Genomic DNA, 20,551 nt, shown 5'->3' on the forward strand with positions numbered 1-20,551 from the left:
ATTTATTCGATGTTCCCTCTAGCTTGAGATATTTATGTGTTGTATGCCCACATTGGGTACTACCAACTAGATAAAAATTGCCTCTGTCATTTTATTTGTTTCTGGTGTACCGTGTGTTGTGCAAATGGGGAATCAATCGAACGATGATGAAGACTTATTTGTTGATGATTATATTGACCCGATTGATCTATTTTCTAGAGATGATTATATTAATCGATGGGATAATTTTAATGACATGGTCTCCCAAGTTGCATCCACTATGTACAGGTTATTCCTCCCTTCTCCATCGAGTTTTCACCGTGGTCACTGAATATATCTCAATGTGGTTGTGCTGAAGCTAACGAGAGATTATGGAATGATTATTTCTCCGCGAACCCGATTTACAATAAAAAATGTTCCAAAGACATTACCGAATGAACAAGGATCTTTTTCTTCACATTGTCGGTGCGCTTGGTGACTAGAACGCATGCTTCACTCAAAGGTATGATGCCCTTGGTAGAGCGGGACTTTCACCAATCCAAAAATGCATTATCATTATGAGAATGCATGCTTATGCTGCTTGTTCGGACCAAACCGGTGAATATATTAGAATTGGTGGGACAACTATCTATGAGTCTTTAGCAAAACTATGCCAGGGAATCATTGAAATATTTAGACCTAACTACTTGACAAGACCAAATGTAGAGGACAACCAACGTCTTTTACATATGCATAATACCAAACATAGTTTGCCTGGTATGTTGGTTAGTATTGATTGCATGCATTAGAAATGGCACAATTGTCCTAATGATCGGAAAAACATGTATACTCGAAGTGATTACGACAATGCAACTATTATGTTGTATGCCATAGCAAATAACGGAAGGTGGATATGACATGTTTTTTGGTGCCGCAGGTTTCAACAATGACATAAATGTGTTGAATTAAAGCATAGTTTTGAATGATGTATTAACTGAGACAACAACAAGAGTTCGATAGAAGGTTAATGGTCATGAGTATAAGTTGTGGTACTTTCTAGCAAATGAAATATTTCCGAAATGAGCCACATTAATTAACTCGATTTGACTTACCTCAAACCGAGAAGGACAAATTATTCGTAACCGTCCAAAGAATCTGCACACAAAGATATGGAATGTGCATTTGGTATTCTGAACGCAAGATTCAAGTTGGTAGCGGTTCCAACTAAACTTTGGCACCATGCAAATATTGGAAGTATAATGATTGCATATATCATAATGCCCAATATGATCATTGAAAATGAACAACACTGGGGAGAAATGGATGGAAATGAGTTTGGTGACGATATTGAATTGGAGCCTCTTGTATATAACGAAGGCTATCCTCCTCAGATATTTCACAGTTTATTGAACGTAATGAACACGTTCGTGATCGAGCCAAGCACAAAGGTCTGAAACATGACTTGGTTGAGCACCTTTGGGCCAAATATCATCAAATATAAATAAGTGTTGAGGTCGTGTTGTCGAAGATGTACTAAAAATATATTTTAGGAAAAATCACAAGCATGCCATTATAATTCTGCAAAATTAGAGATATGCCATCCTGACGTACATGTCATTGACTCATGTGGGTCCCACATGACAATGTGATAGCAATGGCATATCTCCAATTTTACAAAATTATAATGGCACATTCACAAATTTCCCAAAATTTTACCATATATTTCTATCTGTAACAAATAGAAATAAGTTGTAGGTCATACCATAACCATAGAAATAAGGCCCATGTTAAGAGCCATGTTTTTATACATACATAAACCTTATAGGCATTGCTTTATAAATAAATAAAAATATACATTGCCTTGTAAATAAATAAAAAAGGAATTATCTTGTAAATAAATAAAAAAGGGTAGACAATGTCTTATAAATATACTTTGATGAAATAAACACCATCACATTCCAATTACATGCTGAGTGTACTATAGGAAATTTGTGGGCCTAAGGTGGTGTTTGGGACAAGGGACGTATTTTTAATCCCTTGTCACATCGAATGTTTGACTGCTTATTATAAATAGTAAACGTAGACTATTAATAAACTCATCCATAATCTTGGACTAATTCGCGAGACGAATCTATTGAGACTAATTAATTCATGATTAGCCTATGTGATGCTACAGTAAACATACTCTAATTATGGATTAATTAGGCTTAAAAAATTTGTCTCGCGGATTACCACTCATTTATGAAATTAGTTTTTTTATTAGTCTATGTTTAATACTTCAAATTAGTGTTCAAACATCCGATGTGACATGGGGCTAAAAAGTTTAGCCCCATCTAAACAACCCCTAAGCCACTTGGCTAAAATACAGTCATTGTTGGACTCAGTGATCTCATTTAAATAGCTTCAGATTTTGTGGGCACTTCGAGGTCACTCTATATTATGAATGTTGTGTCCTCATCAGTTTCTCAACTCACGTTTTATCTTGAACCACAAGTTCAAGTTCAAGTGGCCTCAATTGTGAGAGCTTAGGACATAAACAATGCCAGCCACACGTTTAAGTGTTTCCATTGTGCCAAATAGACTAAGAACATAGGGCTTAAAAAACTCCCTCCATAATGCAGGTGGTTTTAGAGGTGGTTTAAATTTTTTACATCAGCCGCTTTATTTTTGTACCTGAGCCCTCGTACTCTTCTATGTTACATGTAAATCCAACATTACACGTTTAATACCCTACGTATAAATCCAACAATCACACCCTGGTTATACAAGCCCCAAGTTATCTCCGTTGCCGATCCTCAGTTCCTGTACACGGTGTCATCACAATACTCAGGAGCAGCGTAGATCAAAGCAACATCGATCGCCTAGGCTTAGGAGTGGTGCGGATCGAGACAGTCGTTGCTGATGAATCTCGGGCATGCTGTGGATCCAAGCATCGACGATGGGCAGAGTGCGCGGATCAACGCAGTTGCCGCTGACAGAGCTCATGACAGCGGCATTGGACAGGGCTTCGGAGCGGTACAGATCGAGGCGACGGGACTTGTGAGCAGTGGAGCCAGTGGCCGAGGAACTGGTGGAGCGACCGAGGCGGATGAGGCTGGCGGACCTCGGGAGGCGCTCGACATTCGAGCTTGGAGCTTAGAGGGGCGAAGGCGGTAGTGACCGACGAAGCTCAGATCGGACCGATTGGTGAAGATGACGACGGTTGACGAAGCTCGGGCGATAACCGTGGAAGGGGCGAGGAAGGTGAGATCCGGTCACTTTCCATCCTCCCCTCACCACTTTTTCTGACAAAAACACCATGCCATGCAGAAAAGCAAGGAGTCATGTAAAGCCACTCATTCTAGCTTCTCTCAATACCACATACAATTAACCTACATGCTAAGTGAGACTACTCGCCATATAGGATTTGATCACGGTGCCCTACCGTCAGCCAGTCGTAAATTCATAAACCCTAGAGCGAGATTTTTGCCCAAAATCCCCAAATGCCCCTCCGCATTCCCCTAAATCCGCCCGCCGCCTCCGCCCCCTCCGCCATGCTTCTCCTCCCCCTATGCCCCCTCCTCTCCCCCTCCGCCGCCGCCTCCTCCTCCGCAACCCACCGCCGCTCGCCGTCGTCGCCTCCGTCCGCCTCTCTCACTTCGACCCCTTCGTCTCCTCCTCCTCCGACGATGACGAACCCCCCCTCGCCGCCGAGCTCTTCCCGGCCGCTGGCGCGCCCACCCTCCTCACCGTTGCGCGCGGGCTCGCCGCCGACCCGAGCCCCACCGTCCCCTCCGTGCTCGCCTTCCTCCGCCGCCTCCCCCGCGACGCCTCCCCGCACCTCTTCCCCCACCTCGTCGCCGCCCTCTCCCGCTCGCCCGGGGGCTCCCTCCTCGCGCTCCGCCTCTTCCTCGCGCCGCTCCACCCCCCCGCCGCCGCCGTCACCCACCACTCCTTCAACTCCGCGCTCCTCCGCTTCCCGCTCCCGCCGCACCTGCTCCCGGCCTTCTTCTCCCGCTCCCTCCGCAAGTTCCCGCGCCTCGCCCCCACCCTGCTCTCCTTCAACCTCCTCCTCAAGTGCGTCTGCTCCTCTCTCGTCCCGAGGGACCCGCGCCTCTACCTCGACATCGCCCTGCGGGTGCTCTACGACATCATTCCCGCGTGGAACCTCGCACCGGATAAGTTCACCTACTCGACGGTCGTGTCCGCGCTCGCCGGTGCAGGCCGGGTGGATGATGCTGTGGCGCTGGTGCACGAGATGGTGGCAGATGGGCTGGTTGCGGCCGAGGCATTTAATCCCGTTCTGAAGGCGATGCTGCGTGGTGGGGATGCTAAGGGTGCAGCCAAGATGTTTGGGTTTATGCAGCTGAAGGGGTGTGTGCCGACTGCCGCGACATACAATGTGCTGGTGCATGGTCTGTTGGTCTGCGGGAGGGCCGGGGCGGCAATGAGGGTGGTGAGAAGAATGGAGAGGGAGGGGGTATTGCCAGGTGTGATGACCTATGGTGCAGTGGTTGATGGACTGGTGAGGTGTGGGAGAGTGAAGGATGCATGGAAGATCGCCAAGGAAATGGAGAAGAGCGGTCTTGCACCAAATGAGTTTGTTTACTCTGCTGTCATAACAGGATTTTGCAAGTCTGGGGAAATTGGCTCTGCGTTGAAGGTTTGGGAGGCAGTGGCAGCAGGTCCTGTAAGGCCAAACTTTGTTTTATATTCAGCAATGATTAGATGCCTGGCTCATTTTGGGAAAATGATGGAGGCTGAATTGTTGTTTCGAGAGATGATTGATGCAAAATGTGAACCAAATATCATTACTTATGGGTCGATGATTCAAGGGTATTTCAAAGTTGGAGAAACGCCACGAGCTCTTTCTGTTTGGGAGGAGATGGTAGGGGTTGGCTGTGTGCCAAATGCTATTAGTTACAGCATATTGATCAATGGACTTTGCAATGTAGGGAAATTGAAGGATGCTATGATGGTCTGGAAGCACATGCTTGGCCGTGGATGTGCACCTGACACAATTGCTTATACTTCAATGATCAAGGGGTTATGTGCTTCTGGGATGGTGGATGGTGGTCTTCGACTATTCTATGACATGCTGGCAAGGGGTGATGCTGAGCCAGATGCCATCAGTTATAATGTGCTGCTGGATGGGCTGCTCCTGGCCAAGGACCTCCCACGGGCAATGGACTTGCTCAACAGGATGCTTGACCAGGGGTGTGATCCAGACATGGTGACATGCAATATATTCTTAAGGGAGTTTGGAGCTGGAGAGATGAAGGGGAGGGAGTTTTTGGAAGGCTTGGTTGTGAGGTTGTGCAATAGAGGAAGGAATATGGCAGCTGGAGAGGTTTTATTGGTGATGCTGACTAAGTACATTGTACCAGAAGCTCCCCTTTGGGAGATGGTGGTTAGAGATGTTTGTAGGACGAAGAGAGTTTGGAGAGTGATTGACAAGTGTTGGGATGAGATTTGGGGGCGTTGAAGATTTCAACCTTTATGATTTTTATTGATACCAAAGGAGCACGGAGCTCACATACTGGAGTTTTTTGACACTCCATTTGTAAGTTGTAATTTGTAACATTCACTGATTCATTCATACAAGATTTTGACTTAATAAATTGATATCTACTACCTCTGTCTCACAATATAAGACTTCTCTAGCATTTGTTAGATTCGTATGGATGTTAGTGAATCCAGACATATACAAACAATATACATTTATCAATTGATGAATCTAGTCATAGCCAAAACGTGTTGCCATATGATATGGAGGGAGTATAAACCATTGTGCTTGTTGTTGAGCATCAAACCATTGTGCTTGTTATTGCCATATGGGATTGTCTTCAATGGAACTTTATGGTCTGGCTCTTCTTTTAATCTTTGACTGGCCTTGATGTCTACTTTATGATTTATTTCTTTTCTTCATATAAGAAATGGGTTACTTGAGTTATAACAAAACTACCTTGTTCAAAAATTCACTGCAATTAGTATTTGTTTTCTGTACCAAATAAATTTGTAAAATATAATTGTGTATGTGTAATAGCATTTGAATGTCCATGCTTTTGTTATAGTAGGTTTTCAAAATGTCTGTCAATCCTCTAGTGCATGATATGGTACTTTGATCTTATTTTTACATGTCAATTGAATGGGATGTGTACAAAGGTGGCAAATATGTATCATTATTCATATGTAATTGTAGGGGTTGCACTATGGTAGTATGGTTTCTATAAAAGTCTGGATGACATACTATGAGTTTTTTTAATTATTATTCTGCCTCATTCAATCAGCACAAGAAATTCCATGTAGTTTGGATTCTTATGTATTGCTTAATCGATGAGTTCCTTTCCTGCAGAGTTTTGCATTACGTTCCAAGAAAAATACATGTGGATGCTTTCATAAAAGTGAATTGTTTTAGAGTTTGCTGTTTTACCTGTTTCAAATTCTGAAAAAAACTTTTACTCCTTAATTACCTGTATAATTTTCTCATCGATGCTAATTTCATTACTCAATTATGGGACTTTGCGTTGGATTAGTTGTGGGCAGTTGGCCAGTGATGTTTGCCGCTTCCCTGAACCTTCTCACTAGAGTTGTCTTTGTGAGTATGAAAATGAAGTGCTTAGTATAACAATAATAATAATATAAAAGAACTACAATGTTTTGTTTTGTGTAGACAATTGATTATGACCAGAGTTGGTGAAACCACAGTAACCGCCATGTGATAATTGCTGTTACCACGTTCTCCATTGGAGCACGGTAGCACTAGGGCACAATTTGAGTTGCTAAATTTCGTTCAAATTCAAAAACTTAAGAATTATTGTAAAACAAATACCAATGATAGGAATTGATTTATAGAGTTGTTTGGTGAAAGAAACATGTGAATTTTTAACGAATATTAAGTTCCAAAATATTGTTAGCCTGGGAAAAATGAAAAAGAACACTGTTCATCGTGGCCCAAGAAGGCCCAACTAAATTTGAGGGATAGAACTTGTCTAGTTATTATTGTATTATGGTAGGCATGTATTTTAACTTTCAATTATGTTCTATAATAATTGCCAATTGTGAATTGTCATATATAATCGTTTGAATGTCCAATATTAATAGAGGCCAAGTCGATTTTTTCAATTTTGCAAATATTATGTCCTAACTGTTCCAAATGTACCATATGACTTGTTTTCTATTATTTTTGTAATTTTACAATATGTTTTTTGAATTTTTCTCTTTTTTATCCTTGGATTGAACTGCTCTCAATTTATGCACAAACCGTGCGGTTATTTGGCCAAACCGCGATTACCCCTGGATTTAAATTCATTTTTTTTAATTTGAATTTACTGCGGTTTTAGCAAAACCGCGCGGTAACCGCGCAACCGCCAGCATTCAGCTTTGATGGCTTTGATGGTAAGTGCAACCCTGATTATGACATCATTTTACAAGTATAGTTCCGTATACTTCTCCAGTATACTTGGTTTGGCAATAACTAACAGTGTCTTTTTTTCATTGACTCAAGGTACAATCTTATACAATGTTAAAAGAATATCCATTTAGTTTTTTTTGGATCCATGAGACATGGTTTCAGATCCTCATATTTACTTAAAGATTCAAACTGCTAGTGGAAGAACTGTGCATGTGCTAGAATTATTCTGAATATCCATGGGATGTAGTTAACTGTTGTAAGATACAAGTATTTAACTGAGGAATAGTGTAATTGGAGACAGCAACAGAGATTTTGGGCAGAAACTCAGTGGGCACAAAGATTTATTTGGTATGTTTCAGTACTTCTTAAATATCAAGTAATTTTGGACTTCTGTGATTTCGGATTTACTGTTTTGTGGTAATTTCGGAATTTGAGAAAGTTGTATACTTGCTTGCCTCCGTTATTTTTTTCGTTGTTAACACCAGCTTCATGTTCTTGTAGCATTCTGAATCTTTTGAAATTTATGCTGCCATGACATGCCCTTTGTGGTAATCTTACAGAGAACTCTTATCTGTAAAGAACAGGAGAATTTATGTTAGTTAAACTTTTTGTGTCCACACGTTATTAGCTTCTGCTTGAAATATATGAGAAAACTTCAGATAACACAATAAAGTCGTTACTATCTGCTGAATTTTGATTTCTGGAGTTTATCGGATTGACCCTGCTGCAGTATTGCATATTTGTATTGCATGGTTTCCTACATTAGTTTAGAGCACCATTTGGTGTATGCAGGGCTCTCTTCTCACTATTTTTCAGTGCTTTAGCAGATGACAGACAATTACTTTCCTATAAATAGGCTTTCTGGTATTGTCACATATGTGATAGAATTATCAGGATACTACTGTCCTACACTACTAGTTCTAATATAATTCTTTTTGATAGGATTACCAGGATACCTCTGTGTACACTACTAGTTCCAATATTGAGCCTGATTCCCTGTGCATCACTTATCTACATGGAGAAATCATCATTTGTGATACGCCAAACTGTTCATTTCTGAGATAATAATTTTTCGTTTAGGAATACTAGATATTTCTTCTGAAAACTTGAAAATACACCATTATTTAAATGTATTTATTGAGTTGTTTGTGCTATTTGAAAATAACATGATCTTTTTTGTATGATTCTTCTTTCTTTTAGTGCTCGTGATTTGATGTGGTCGACACGGATGACTCAAGAAGATAGCCCAAGCAATCTCAGAATTTGTTTTCTATGTCCTTGTGAGAGAGGCAGAATTTCTTGGGTACTACACGTGATTGTTTTGTATTTCTAACACTGAAGGCTATCGCTCGCTGCTCTATCTTTGCAGGCATATTTAACATGTGTGGAAATATTGGTGGTACCTTAATAAGCATTGCGCAGTAGCATGGACTTAATCGACATGAATGGGCCTCTGTCAATGGCATATGAAGTGGTATCACTATCTTACCAATGCCCTTCATTTTCGAAGCCTTTAAAATCACAAATATTCTCTTTTTTTGCTTTGCTCCAAAGATGGATTGCCCTTCAATGGAAATATAGTGCACCATTTCGATAAAGTTCTCATTCACCAGTGTCCATAGCATGGTAGCACCATACATAGTGAATCGCCAACACTGATTTGTCTATAAGATCTGCTTCCTATGAAGCATCCGTTGTGACACTGCACTGTATTACATTGGGTGGTTATTAGTAGGAGAAAAAAAAAGGTAAATGAACCCACGAGAGGTTCATTGGTCTACCAATTGCTTCTGGTGAATTTTATGCAACTTATCAGGATAATTGAGTTATATAGCCTCTTCCAAATGCACCCGTATCTTCTTTCCAGTTTTTAAAGGGAACACACGGACGCATATCTGGTTGTAAGCTATATGTGTTTCTGAATTGCAATCTCACTGTTAAACCTGTTAACGCTTTAATCTATTAGTTCTATTGCAGGTCACAGCTTGTGCAGGCAACCTTGAAAGATGCAAAATTAAACCGTCCGTGCGATGGAATCATCAAGGTAATTACCAACATTCTGTCTCTTCGACATGTTTATGTCTGGATAAGCAGCACATGGAGTTTTCAATGAAGTTACTGTCTACAGTACTACAAAAAGTCAGAAGGTGCGTATCGTTGTTAGTTACATGGCCATGTCGAGGCATTTATTGAAGAGTGGCCCAGGTCAACAGTGATGAGTGCTTGAAAAGTGGAGACGAGATGTTCACAACTGCACGAAGTACCGTCCTTCCATTTCCATCACAAAGCAGCCAACCATGGAGCTCTAAGCAATATGTACATCCGTCCATTTTTTATGATGCAAGACTGGCCTCCATCATCGACCCCTCCGGTGGTCTGAATTCTCCAATCTTTACCAGGTTTGTCAAACTACCTGAATTTTGATTTTTTTTCTTTTTTGGATTCAAATTCTGGTTCATACATGTAGCTTTTCTTTATCGCAGTTCGGTATTACAGTTCACATTTTTGGGTGGCCACTCCGCTGAACCTGAAGATAAGCTCCTGACCTGGCCAAACAAATCAAGCTAATGACTACCAGTTGGACACATTCATATCCAACCAATCAATCCATTGTCCCCCACTTCTAAGTACTCATACCAGTACACTACAGGCTGACCTAATGACCAAGATTTGCTCCTTTCTTGAATCCTTTTGCATCCTGAGTCAAATCGTGGTGCAATTTCTACAGCAGTTACGATGGAGACAAACCAAACCGAACATGGCAGATCCATAGAAAAGAACAACGGTTTTCTTTTACTTTTTGCTGTTTTCTTGTGGGGTGGGGGTGGATACACATGCTCAACCTAACACACTAGTCACATGTTCCATGTTACAGCATACGTCGTTTCTTGTATGTGACGAAATGAAAGTTTGACGATGTGGTTCAAGATAGTAAGATGTGTGAATTTGCTATTGTTTCTTAAATTGGCATTCCTTGCTTTGTAGCATAAGAGTTGGGAGAACTTCATAACTTCTAAGGAATGCCGTAAATTAATGGTATGAAATTTGGTGTCCTCTGTTTCAACTAGATTTATGCTATATTTGGATGTCAAAAATTGGTCCGAATTGAGTTAAATTCGGGAAGAAATTATATTTACTGCATACTTTCTATTTCAGTCGACGTTTCACCGCCACAGTTTTTAATACACGTTTTATTATTACATTTTCAATCTATGTATTTATAAAACAGAAAAGCATTATATTTAGTATCTAAACAATGAAACAATTTACTTTTGGTCCTTCCACTCTCAAGACCAACCATAATTCATCCTCAGGTTCAAACTAGGGAAGTTTTCAATGATGTGGTGTTTACATGGAGTCCACGTGAATAAAAAGTGGTGACATAACACGATAATAAACTAAAAAACAAAATAAAGAAAAATGAGAATTAGTACAACCTGACAGGTCAACATTTTCTTAGTTTTTCTCTTTCTCGCCCTAAACCTATATATTATTGATTATTTGATTTTAAATTACAAACTAAGATGTCATGTGGCCCACATAACTGAAAACCACCAGGCTTAGGCCAAGAGATGGAACGTCAATTCAATAGTTGGGGATCAATAGTAACCAGTTCCGTAGCTAAGGGATCAAAACCAAATCTAGACCATAATGTAGGGATCAAAAGTTATTAATTCTTTATAAAAGTTATGGAAAGTACAACTATATGAAAGAAATTTTCATATACTATTTTTTAAAAAACATCTAATATAAATTTTGCATTTTAAATCATAATATATTTGCATTTCTCAAAGATATACGGCTTTTAGGTTTGACTATATATTCTAGGATCTCAACCTTTCGAGAAGAGAGCATTCAAATAAAAGAGTAATGTACATGGATGATGGCAAGCTAATATACTAGTAAAAAATTTAACTAGGGCCTAAATTCTAGAGCTTACCAGGGTTAACCTTACTGTCAGTGGACCATTTACCGACCCAGTGGTAGCATGTTTAACGCGCGGTAACCATGGTAATCATGAAAAAAACATGATGAATTTATATTTCGAATTTTGAATTTCACATGGTAATATCTGGTTACCTAGCAGTAAGTTGGGTGTATCGAAGATGAAAACAAAAAAAATGGTGAAAAATTTATAAAACATAATACAAATTCAAGAAAACTATGGATATCTATAAAAAATAAATGTAATAATGAAGGCATTGGCCTAACTTTTGCTATATTTTGTCGTTTAAACAAAGTATAATCCTGTTCCAAGTCATCTCTCTTTCTTGAATTCTTTGTTCAAATTTTGCTGGAGCTCTAAAATACAAAATAATCTTCGTCATTTCACAAACTTCCTTCATAAGATAACAATATAAATTAGATACTATCTGTAAGATTTTTTCTTTTGATTTTTTTCACCATTTTTATGAAATTAAAATTCATCAATTAATATGTGCCATTGATGACCCCTACCATGCCCGCACGATAAGCTCTGTTACCACGGTAACAACCGTGGTGAGATCAGAAGTTGTAATTCCCTTTAACTTTAAGAAAGGGATCAAATTCACCCTACAGTTTTTGGCCAGATTCTCTTTTCACTTTTCCTTCTTCGTTCTAGCCTTCGTAAATCCGGCGAAGTTGCAATTACATCCGGCTGCTAAGTAGGACAAAAGCTGAGACCGACCACCCAGCCCTACGCTGCCGTCATTTTAGACGTCTTTGATAGCATGCAAAGCAGGTTAGGCATAGCAGCAACATGCACTAATTAAGCACACATTTGCACCTCCAAAACAGAGTCAAACTACGGACTGCCGTAGTGCGAGTGCGGCAGTACCCTTGCCACTCAATACCATTTCTTCCATTTTTTTAAAGGGTCACTGACTCACCGACGGTAGCGGTGGATCTAGCCAACGAGATTATAAGAATCTGAATAAGTTAGATCCCTCGTGATAGATCCGCCCTTCACCGGGGGCGAAATAATCATCTAAATTAAAATTACTTCAAATGTGACTTCACTTGTCGAGCTTTCTGTAAGCGCAGGAACCCTCGAGAATAAAAAAAAGATTATGTGGAAGATAATAGAAATGAGAAAAATCAAAGGGTCGCACAGAGGTCTTTTCAATTTCGTTGGGTACTAATTTTTATGGCGAGCCGATGATATAGTGACATATTTCTTAGTTGGTGAAATTGGTCACCCGAATGGGATTTTTCAAGTAAAATTTGATCAGATGTGATATCAGTTGCTGCTGAAATTGAGATCCAAGGCAGGATTTGTTGAAAGTTTCAAATATATGTGGTTGATGACACCCATACTTTGTTATGGGATTAAAAAGGGAATCATATGGTATTACATATTCATGTCAAATTAATATGATTGCATCATTGTAAAATTAGACGAAGTACAATAACTTTGATTTTAAGAATAACTGTATGGAAAGAGATATGAAAAAACAATGTTCGGAACAAAAATCCTAAACTTACCTGAAAATCAAATCGTAGAGTTCAACTTTCGGTGCAACTATTTTCTAAGGGAAGTTATCTTTTTTAATGGAAGGCATATAATACTTGCAAATAGAATTTCTGTTAGGTGGTGTGAATAAAAGAAACATTTCTTCCATAATGCAGGGGTTCTGCTCCCATTTCCTGCATACCCAACACATGACATCAAGTAAGCATGTAAGGCTCTATTTTTCATATAGAAGTAGAAGTTGGTAGTTGTGACTGAAGGCCCAGAGATGATGTATTGAAAAAAAACATTTGTTTTTTTTCTGCAAAGCATCATCCCCTAGATGCAGTAATCATCTGTTTATTTGTATGCCAAGCCAAAAATACTTGCCAACTGGAATTTCTCAGATGAAGTGAGTAGAAAAGAAAGCATTTCTTCCATGAAGCAGGGGATCTGCCCCCATTTCCTCCATACCCAACACATGACATTGACACCAACTAACCTTCTAACTTCCATGTTCTTCGACAAGATGGCAATGGAATGAATCTATGTTGGTAGGTAGGAGCTTCTGTTATCTTTTTAGCACAAGTACAATTAGGTGGTGGTGACTGAAGATTCAGAGAGCCTGTGGTATCAAGCATATGCAATGCTACACGTGTTTGGTGAGAGAGATAGTACACAAGTAAATAGAAGTTGGTTGTCACCTAACTGAACCCGGCTAATGACCGTCGCGTTTGGTAATTGACTGCCATGACTTGGAAAATCCTAAGATTATGCTTAATTCTCCCAACCGCTGAACTTTTGACTTGAAATGTTTTATTTACATCCATTCAACAATTTTCAGCTTGACTGAAATAGTTGGGCCAACTAAATCAACAGCACACACAAGTCTGAAAATACGGGTCTTGACCCTCAATTTATGAGGTTTATGTCTATGGATGTCTGGCAACAAGTGAACGAGATTTTTCTTTTTTTTTTTACACAAAATGATATAGCAAATATGCATCTAGTTTCATGAGACAACAAATAAATTAGCGTATTACTCGGTAACCACTAACCAATCAATTATCAAATTATCAGAATTAACATATAGGGTCTATTATGGTTTTCAGTTCACCAGCAGACAGACCTGAATCACTGACGACCTAACTGTAGTTCAGGTTGGTAGGATACTGTATTACTTAGCAACTAAATAAAAATTTAACCCCATATTTACCTGGAGAAAGGCATAATGCAGCAATCTTCCTACCTGGAAACCCTTGTCCAACGACTCAAAGATTTGGTCTCTCTTTTTCTTCCGAAGGAAAAATGACCCAGCCTCTTTTTCTTACCTCAGGGGTGAAACGATTTGGTCTCTGATGTGGATAGATTTCAAATTTAAACTCTGCCCAAATGACATCATTGATTAAGCCTGTTCCGGGTTAAACCTGACGCACGCCGCAAAACCATAATGCCATATCCTAATTAGGAGTTCCATTGGTCCAAGCAAGATCAGATAGCGACACAGAAATTTGTGCCGACTAATACTTAATTTCTGTCGAGTCATCAAAGAGGAACAACGAGCGGCCGGGGCAAGCATAATACTGTACTTGAAGTCATAAGTGTATAATTCTATATAATACTGCTTTCGTTCCAAAATGAATTTAAATCTTTATGAAATTAAAATGTTATACCATAATATAAATATTGTTGCATTGACTTCTATAATTCTCACAATTTCAATGATTCCCCAATCAATCATGTGCTTGGGCTTGGAAATAAAATTTACACAATTCAATTTTTTTAAAAAAAACACTAAAATAACTAAAAGTAGATATTTTAGTTATTTTAGGACACGCTTGTGAATGTAGATATACGCAGCATCATCTCTGTCCATTTTTCATGTAATATAAACGAATAAAGAAATGAGACGAAGCGAGGACGTTCAGGTTATCTTGCTATTCTGTCGACGGCTTCTTGCCGTTCAAAAGAGCCGCGTTTACGAGTTCGTCGTCGTCAGAAAATGGAGCTGACGTACGTGGCCATCCATGGCGATAGATCGACACCAGAGATATGGAATAGGCAGATGTATTAAATAATATATATATATATATATATATCGCTCAAATAATACAATTATTAATAAAATTTTAGTCCTGATTCAGGCCTGGTTTAGTTACCAAATTTTTTTGACAAAAGAGTCACGTCGAATGTTCGATCGGAGTTTAGAAGAGCTTTTCAGACACGAATGAAAAAATCTGGAAACCGCGAGACGAATCTGTTGAGCCTAATTAATCTATCATTAGTACATGTTGGGTACTGTAGCACTTATGACTAATCATACACTAATTAGACTCAAAAGGTTCGTCTCATGATTTTCTCTATAACTGTATAATTAGTTTTTATTTTCATATATGTTTAATGCTTTATATAAGAATCCAAAGATTCGAGTGATGTTTCTTGAAAAAAAAATTCAGGAACTAGACGGAGCCAGGTGACGGAAGGTCAGCCGGCATAGGGGGGCCGTACCTGGAGGAATAAAGAACAAGGTGATCAGCAACCCGTTGGTCAACTTGATGGGGGTTTAATTCCGAATGATAAACAGTGCATTTGTTTGTACACTTATCAGCAGGCACCGGACACAGTTTCTTCTCTGGTCTGTACTGTCTCCCTAGCTAGCTACGTCAAAATATGTGTCATGTAAAGGTCCGTACGTGCATCCGGTCCATATTCTAAACTCGAGAAAACTCTTTTTGTATAAGTTACAAGTGGTAGAAAATCACAGCTATTATAACAGTATGTTTTATGGTTAAAAGGTTGTATAATACGACATTTTGTTTAGATCTCATATAAATATAGCATGCCCAAAATAATATTATTTAAAGCACACAAAAGTTAAACGAACCACATGTAAGATGAAATCAATAACTAAACTTTCAATGACACATCATAAAAATGAAAAGTTTAAGTAAATATATGCTTAACATGCATAGGGATAGGGTTTTGTGAAACATTTAGGATCATAGCATCTGGGGTTACGTGCCGCATGTTATAATAGATGTGATTTTCTGCAAGTTTGACTATAATGCATGGGGTTTCTAAGATTGTATGTTCTTTTAAAATATATTAAAACATATGGGATGTCTAGTTTTGAGTAACCTGAAAATGACCATAATTTTCAATCATTTTTTAACGGACAAAATTGCTCCAAGATCTAAGCATCATTTTATAACTCTAACCTCCTCTTCTCCCGACTCCTTCAAATAATAGATTGTCACCGCTGCCCTCTCGACCATGACTAGATCATTCTTATTACCATCCTCGGCACTATCCTCCCCAATATTGATTGATATTGCTCCACCCTATCTCTAGCGTCATTTCCCCTCCTTCCATCTTACCTCATCTCTCTCGTAGGTCGTAGCGCTGCCGGATTCGCTACTGTCCTCCTTCCTGCCTCCTAACCAATCGAGTAATCTTGCCCTTGTCACTACCCCTGTTCACCACCCTCCAAATGTGCAGCGATAACACTATCATGTCTTCCATCTCTACCTGCAGCTCGTCGACAGTCTATCACTACCGGCGGTCATACCTCAAATTTCCTCTTTCCCAAAAGCTAATCATGTTTGTTGTTACCTTCATCACCTAAAGAAGAGAAGGAGCTCACCCTTGCTCGAAGAAGATGGTTACCATAACTGTCACCATCTTGGTGAGTGCCTCCTCCTTCCTTCCTTCTCTCTCCCTCATCCCCAACTTGAAGTCAATGCCCTCAATCCAATAGCCCGAACTAATATAGTAATATTTGGGACGATGTTGGCTACTTGATGAGTAAATTTATCATGCAAAGGAAACATATATAATATAATTTCGCCAAACTATGTATAACTTGATAAATTATCAAAAAATATTATAAAATAAAAACCTAGTACAAAAATTTATCATAAAGATACATATTTAAGCTTTATATTACAAAGATACATATTTTATATTACAAAGCTACATATTTAATATATATATATATATATGTGTAATAAGAAATATATAATTTAGAGTTCGATCAAACTAATCTGATTTGGGCAGAATTCATTATATTATTGTTCTGTACTATTCTATCTCCATTTCGGACTAGTGAATTGGCCAGAAGAGCAAAATAATTTAACCATCCCTCTCACCATGCAAGCTCCACGACGCAATGCAGTGGGGCCACAACAAGCCAGCAATTAAGTTTTAATAGTGGAAAAAAGCAGGTCTTGCGCTTATGATCTCTTCATAACCATGTTCAGTTTATGTGCCTTCCGGTTCACCCAAAAGCCCCTTTTAGGTTAATCTGAAGAAGACAAATGAATCTTTATTATTATTATTATTATTATTATTATTATTATTATTTCTTCGGCACTATATTGACCTAGATAGTTTTAAAAAATGCTGCATTCATGCCTAAAACATGAACTTAACATGGGTCACAGCTATGTTGAATTATGAGTAAAAAAACAGAGCCATGGCCGAGCACATCCATCCGTAGTTCTCTCGAGAAAAACCATGAAATCCTAAATAGATTATAGAAGATTTAAAAACCGGATCATTTATTGAAGTAACATATGCTATAGTTGTTTTCAAAATTCAAATCCCCTCTCACCACACAAAATTCAATGCAAAAATAGATTGCCGATAATATAGACGAGAATAACTTGATATTACCATTGCTATTACCTACATCGAGGATTCACTTCCACGTATATCACTATCATCGTCTTCGTACGTTGATTTAGCACGTAAACATGCTCGAGACGACTTATGGATTAAAAATTAACACTTCATCTGCATTATATTACATGTCAAACTTTTAAGTGGTAATTTATTGGACAAATCCTTCCCCCTGACCCCACCGGTCTGACTTCCCCAACGCACACCACACGTACCCCAGCCCCGGCTCGGCTATATATGGCGCCAAATCAATCAAACCGCCGCCTCCAAACAGAAGCCAAACCCCGCGAAAGGAAACCCTCCAAGCTGGAGTCGCCGCCGCGAGAAGCAGCCAGCGACAAGCGGCCGAGGGCGATGGCGATGGCCGGCGCCACCCTCCTGCACGCCATGGCGGAGCTCATGACCACCTGCACGCGGCGGCTGCAGCGCGCGGCGAGGCGGGTCGCCACCGCCGCCGCCGCAGCCGCCGGGAAGCAGGGGCTGTCGTCTTGTCCGCCGATCACGTCCCGCGCGGTGGTGCCGTGGAGGAAGGCGTTCTCGCTGCCCGCCGCGGCGACCAAGGGGAAGGCGGCGCGTTCCGGCGGGGGCGGGGGCGGGGCGGAGGATACGGGCGGGCTGTGGCGGAAGGAGATCCTGATGGGGGAGCGGTGCCAGCCGCTGGACTTCTCCGGGGTGATCTACTACGACGCAGACGGCCGCCGCCTCGCGCACCCGCCGCCGCCGCGCTCCCCGATGCGCAGCCCGCTCCCGGTCTCCGCCAAGCTCGCCGCCAACGCCGGCAGCGCGTACTAGCCCGACGCGGCGGCGGCGCCACGAGCTTGCAAGCTTGCTTGCCTCGCTCCCCGGGATGCTTGAGCCGATCGAGCGCGGCGGCGGCCGGCGGTGAAGCTTTGCTCGGGCTGCTCTGTTCTTGTGTTCTCGTGTCGTGTGGGTGGGAGGCAGAGTGTGTGCTCGTGTGTGTACGTGGGGCGTGTACATGTAGCTGATCACTAGATTAATTAAATTAATTAATGGTGTTCTTGCTGCTGTTTCCTCTCATCTTAATCTCTTCTTGTTCTTCTCTAATGGTAATGTAATGATAGATTATGCAGGGATCTTTATAGATAATTACTATATTGCAAGCATGCAATATTTGGCTGTGTCTGCAGTTTCTCATTCTTTGATCATTATGCTCTCCAAGTTTATCACTTGTGCATATTCTCACCTGGTTTTGGTACCATTATTGTATATCTACACTATGTAAAAAAGCACATAGCAATTTCAGTAAAAAAAAAATCACTTTTTGACTGCAGTGAAAAAAGAATCAGAAATTGGGTAAAATTGTGGTGATTTTTGTCCGACGCATATGTCTGCCTTCAATTAAATGTGTGCAACCTTGAGTTAAAGAAGTAAATAAATCTGATGTCACATGTACTTTGGAATTAATGGTAGAGTGCTCTGTTTTATTTTTGCTTTCTGATTGTACTTACAGTATGCCATTATCTCTGTGCTCATCAAGTGGGAAAATAATACAAAGTTAATGTGCGTAAAACACACTTTGAATTCCTTGTTTATCTAATTTTTCTGGTCCGTGACGTGGGCAAAGTGGTACAAGCGCAGACTTTTTCAGGTAAACGTAAAAAAGAAAACACCAACAGCATGTCAATTGGGACTTGTCATGGTCACAGATGATCAAACTTGTTTAAAAAGATACAATTGTGGACGACATTGGCTTGGATATTTTAAACAGATCTTTATGGAGAAAAATATTTGTATAATAAACCCAAATAAATGGTTTACTTCTTATTGTTGTCAAGACCGCTAATTATTTTTGAAACATAGACAACCGTACCGATAAATTTTTATACAAGAAGAATATATCTCGTTTTAAGGACAAACGAGACCAAACTTTTTGTTTTTTTTTTTGAGGCAAAACGAAACCAAACCTTGCTGTGCACAATTAATTAGGGAAAACTAGGCGAAAACTGTAAACAACGAAAACCAAAACTACGAAGGCCACGAAAGCAACACCGTTAACTATTTGACAGAGCTTCAGTGACAATTAGCAGTATCATATATGCTTATCTAATACCAACTTGCATCATGTAAACCTGATGAAACTGATTGATCCAGCTCCAAGTATCCACGGGTTCTGTACTTCTGTACAATTGAGGAGCAGAAATCATACAACATATCGGGAGCATCAAGTTCCATGCGTGTCCATGATATTGAATTATTGATATCCCAGCTAGAAACGGTATATCACTACGACATCCAATGAGATTGTCACACTTGGCGTTTGGTAGAGCCAACCAAGCTTAGAGCAGGGCAATAGCACTATAAGCTAACTATAAACATATTTTAAAAATATAAGAGAGAAAAAAAAAGAGAAGTGAACTACTAATTTATAGTCAGCTACAGCACGGACTCCAAGGCGTAGTAGGTGTATGACATATAAGACCATATACTAATGCTTTATAGATAATTATTGTATGAATTAGCTATTACATTGATTATTAGATAAATTGGAACTATTAGTTGGCTACTATTGAACTTGCTCTTGGGCAACACCATTATTAGGCTTGTACGGATGCATCAAGCTTAGACATAAAGCTGACACTCTGACAGTGAAGTTATGATAAAGCCATCAATCCATAGGGCTTGTTTAGTTCTCAAAATTTTTTTTCAAAAACATCACATCGAATTTTTGAACACCTAAATAAAGCATTAAATATAGATGAATCAAAAAAACTAATTGCACAGTTATGGAAGAAATCTTGAGACGAATTTTTTGAGCCTAATTAGCCCATGATTAACCATAAGTCCTACAGTAACCAACATGTTCTATTCGTCTCGCGGTTTCTAGGCTAGCCGTGAAATTCATTTTTTCATTCGTGACCAAAAACCTCTTCCGACCGGTCAAACATTTGACGTGACACTTCTTCTAAAAATTTTCTCAATCTAAACACCACCTTAACCCCGCTTTCTTGTATCCTCAACGAACCCTATCTTGCTTCCTGGGCACTTTGAGACCTTTTTGTTTGATTAATTGGATAGACAATTGACCGTTCGATCCTATAGCTTGTTTAGTTGTGTGCGCGTTCGTTACA

The 20,551-nt window shown here is 39.8% G+C and overlaps 2 protein-coding genes across 2 annotated transcripts; both read left to right on the forward strand.

Annotated features, from left to right (window-relative positions):
- Nucleotides 1-3,508: 3,508 nt before the first annotated feature.
- On the forward strand, nt 3,509-5,573 carry LOC102704528 (pentatricopeptide repeat-containing protein At4g20090-like). Its single transcript, XM_006656049.3, has one exon. The coding sequence runs from the start codon at nt 3,509-3,511 to the stop codon at nt 5,420-5,422; it is 1,914 nt and encodes a 637-aa protein (XP_006656112.2). The 3' UTR covers nt 5,423-5,573.
- A 12,125-nt stretch (nt 5,574-17,698) lies between these two features.
- On the forward strand, nt 17,699-18,653 carry LOC121054773. The gene has a single exon (XM_040525419.1). The coding sequence runs from the start codon at nt 17,700-17,702 to the stop codon at nt 18,252-18,254; it is 555 nt and encodes a 184-aa protein (XP_040381353.1). The 5' UTR covers nt 17,699; the 3' UTR covers nt 18,255-18,653.
- Nucleotides 18,654-20,551: the final 1,898 nt, after the last annotated feature.

Source organism: Oryza brachyantha, chromosome 6, assembly GCF_000231095.2.
Source record: "Oryza brachyantha chromosome 6, ObraRS2, whole genome shotgun sequence".
In the NCBI taxonomy this organism is placed as follows: domain Eukaryota; kingdom Viridiplantae; phylum Streptophyta; class Magnoliopsida; order Poales; family Poaceae; genus Oryza; species Oryza brachyantha.